The sequence below is a fragment of the Vollenhovia emeryi genome, unplaced genomic scaffold (genome assembly GCF_000949405.1).
Source record: "Vollenhovia emeryi isolate VEMERY1.0 unplaced genomic scaffold, V.emery_V1.0 DF952248.1, whole genome shotgun sequence".
Classification (NCBI taxonomy): Eukaryota; Metazoa; Arthropoda; class Insecta; order Hymenoptera; family Formicidae; genus Vollenhovia; species Vollenhovia emeryi.
Window position 1 is genome coordinate 1 of NW_011954118.1, and position 1,012 is coordinate 1,012.

At 29.6% G+C, this 1,012-nt stretch overlaps 1 protein-coding gene across 1 annotated transcript; it reads right to left on the reverse strand.

Moving 5' to 3' along the window:
- Nucleotides 1-12: 12 nt before the first annotated feature.
- LOC105561146 lies at nucleotides 13-1,006 on the reverse strand (the record flags this gene model as incomplete). The annotated part of the gene is made up of 4 exons (XM_012011282.1): nucleotides 945-1,006; nucleotides 714-868; nucleotides 410-616; nucleotides 13-140 (listed from the first exon to the last, which is right to left on the reverse strand). Coding segments are annotated over exons 2-4 (458 nt in total), but the record flags the coding sequence as incomplete, so codon positions are not given.
- Nucleotides 1,007-1,012: the final 6 nt, after the last annotated feature.

The window sequence follows — 1,012 nt, forward strand, 5'->3', positions numbered from 1 at the left end:
ATTTATACATACTTCATAGATTTGCTAAGAAGCTTCTCAATAATTATCTTACATAATTTATTGCGATCTGATGGGGTTAATCGTGTATGTGTCAATAATTTTTGACCAGTGCCTGATTCTGAGAGTAATTCTCTTAGATTCTAAAAAATATATAATAAAACTGAACACTCTGTACAATTGCTTAGTGCTATTTAACAATATAGGTTTGTATTATGTAATCGGACAATTACAGTTTTAATAAAAGTAGGTAAATTGATTTGTTGTTTTATGCATTTTCTAAGAGACAGTTAGATATTAAAAATTAAACAAAGATTACAGAAAAATAGTTCTGCGAGATGAAACTTAATTAGTCACGAAAGTAAGCATGAAAAGATATATGCAATGCCATTACGAAATAAATAATACATACCTTTCTCCGATAAGGACATGTGTCCATCGACGAACCACTACCTCTACTAATATTATCAAGGTCACTTGTATGTGATAACAATACGCTAACCTTGTCCTCAGAGTCACTTCGATGTGGTAACACTACGCTAACCTTGTCCTCAGAGTCACTTCGATGTGGTAACACTACGCTAAGATTATTCTCTGATTCACTTATATTCGTAATATCCTAAAACAGTATAATATTCACATTAAATGAACTTCACATAACTTAAATAGAAAAAGTTAAGAATAAGATTATAAAATTATAAATCACGTTAGCTTACCAATATTGAGTTGTTAACAACCAATGTCTGATTTATACTTTGAAGCAATATTTTCCGATTTGTCAAGAAATGAAAACGTTGTCCAACTAAGGGTATCAATTCTTTTATCATAGAATCAGGCATGTGTAGAAATGCTTGCTCATCAATTTGCTCATCTAAACAAATGAAACTAAAAATACAATTGTACTTTCATTCTACATTAATATTATAAAAATATGATAATAACCTAACCTTTAAATTTTTCAATATATTCGGAAAGGCCCCACTTTGTTAGAGTTTCTTCGACAAAATTAGACATT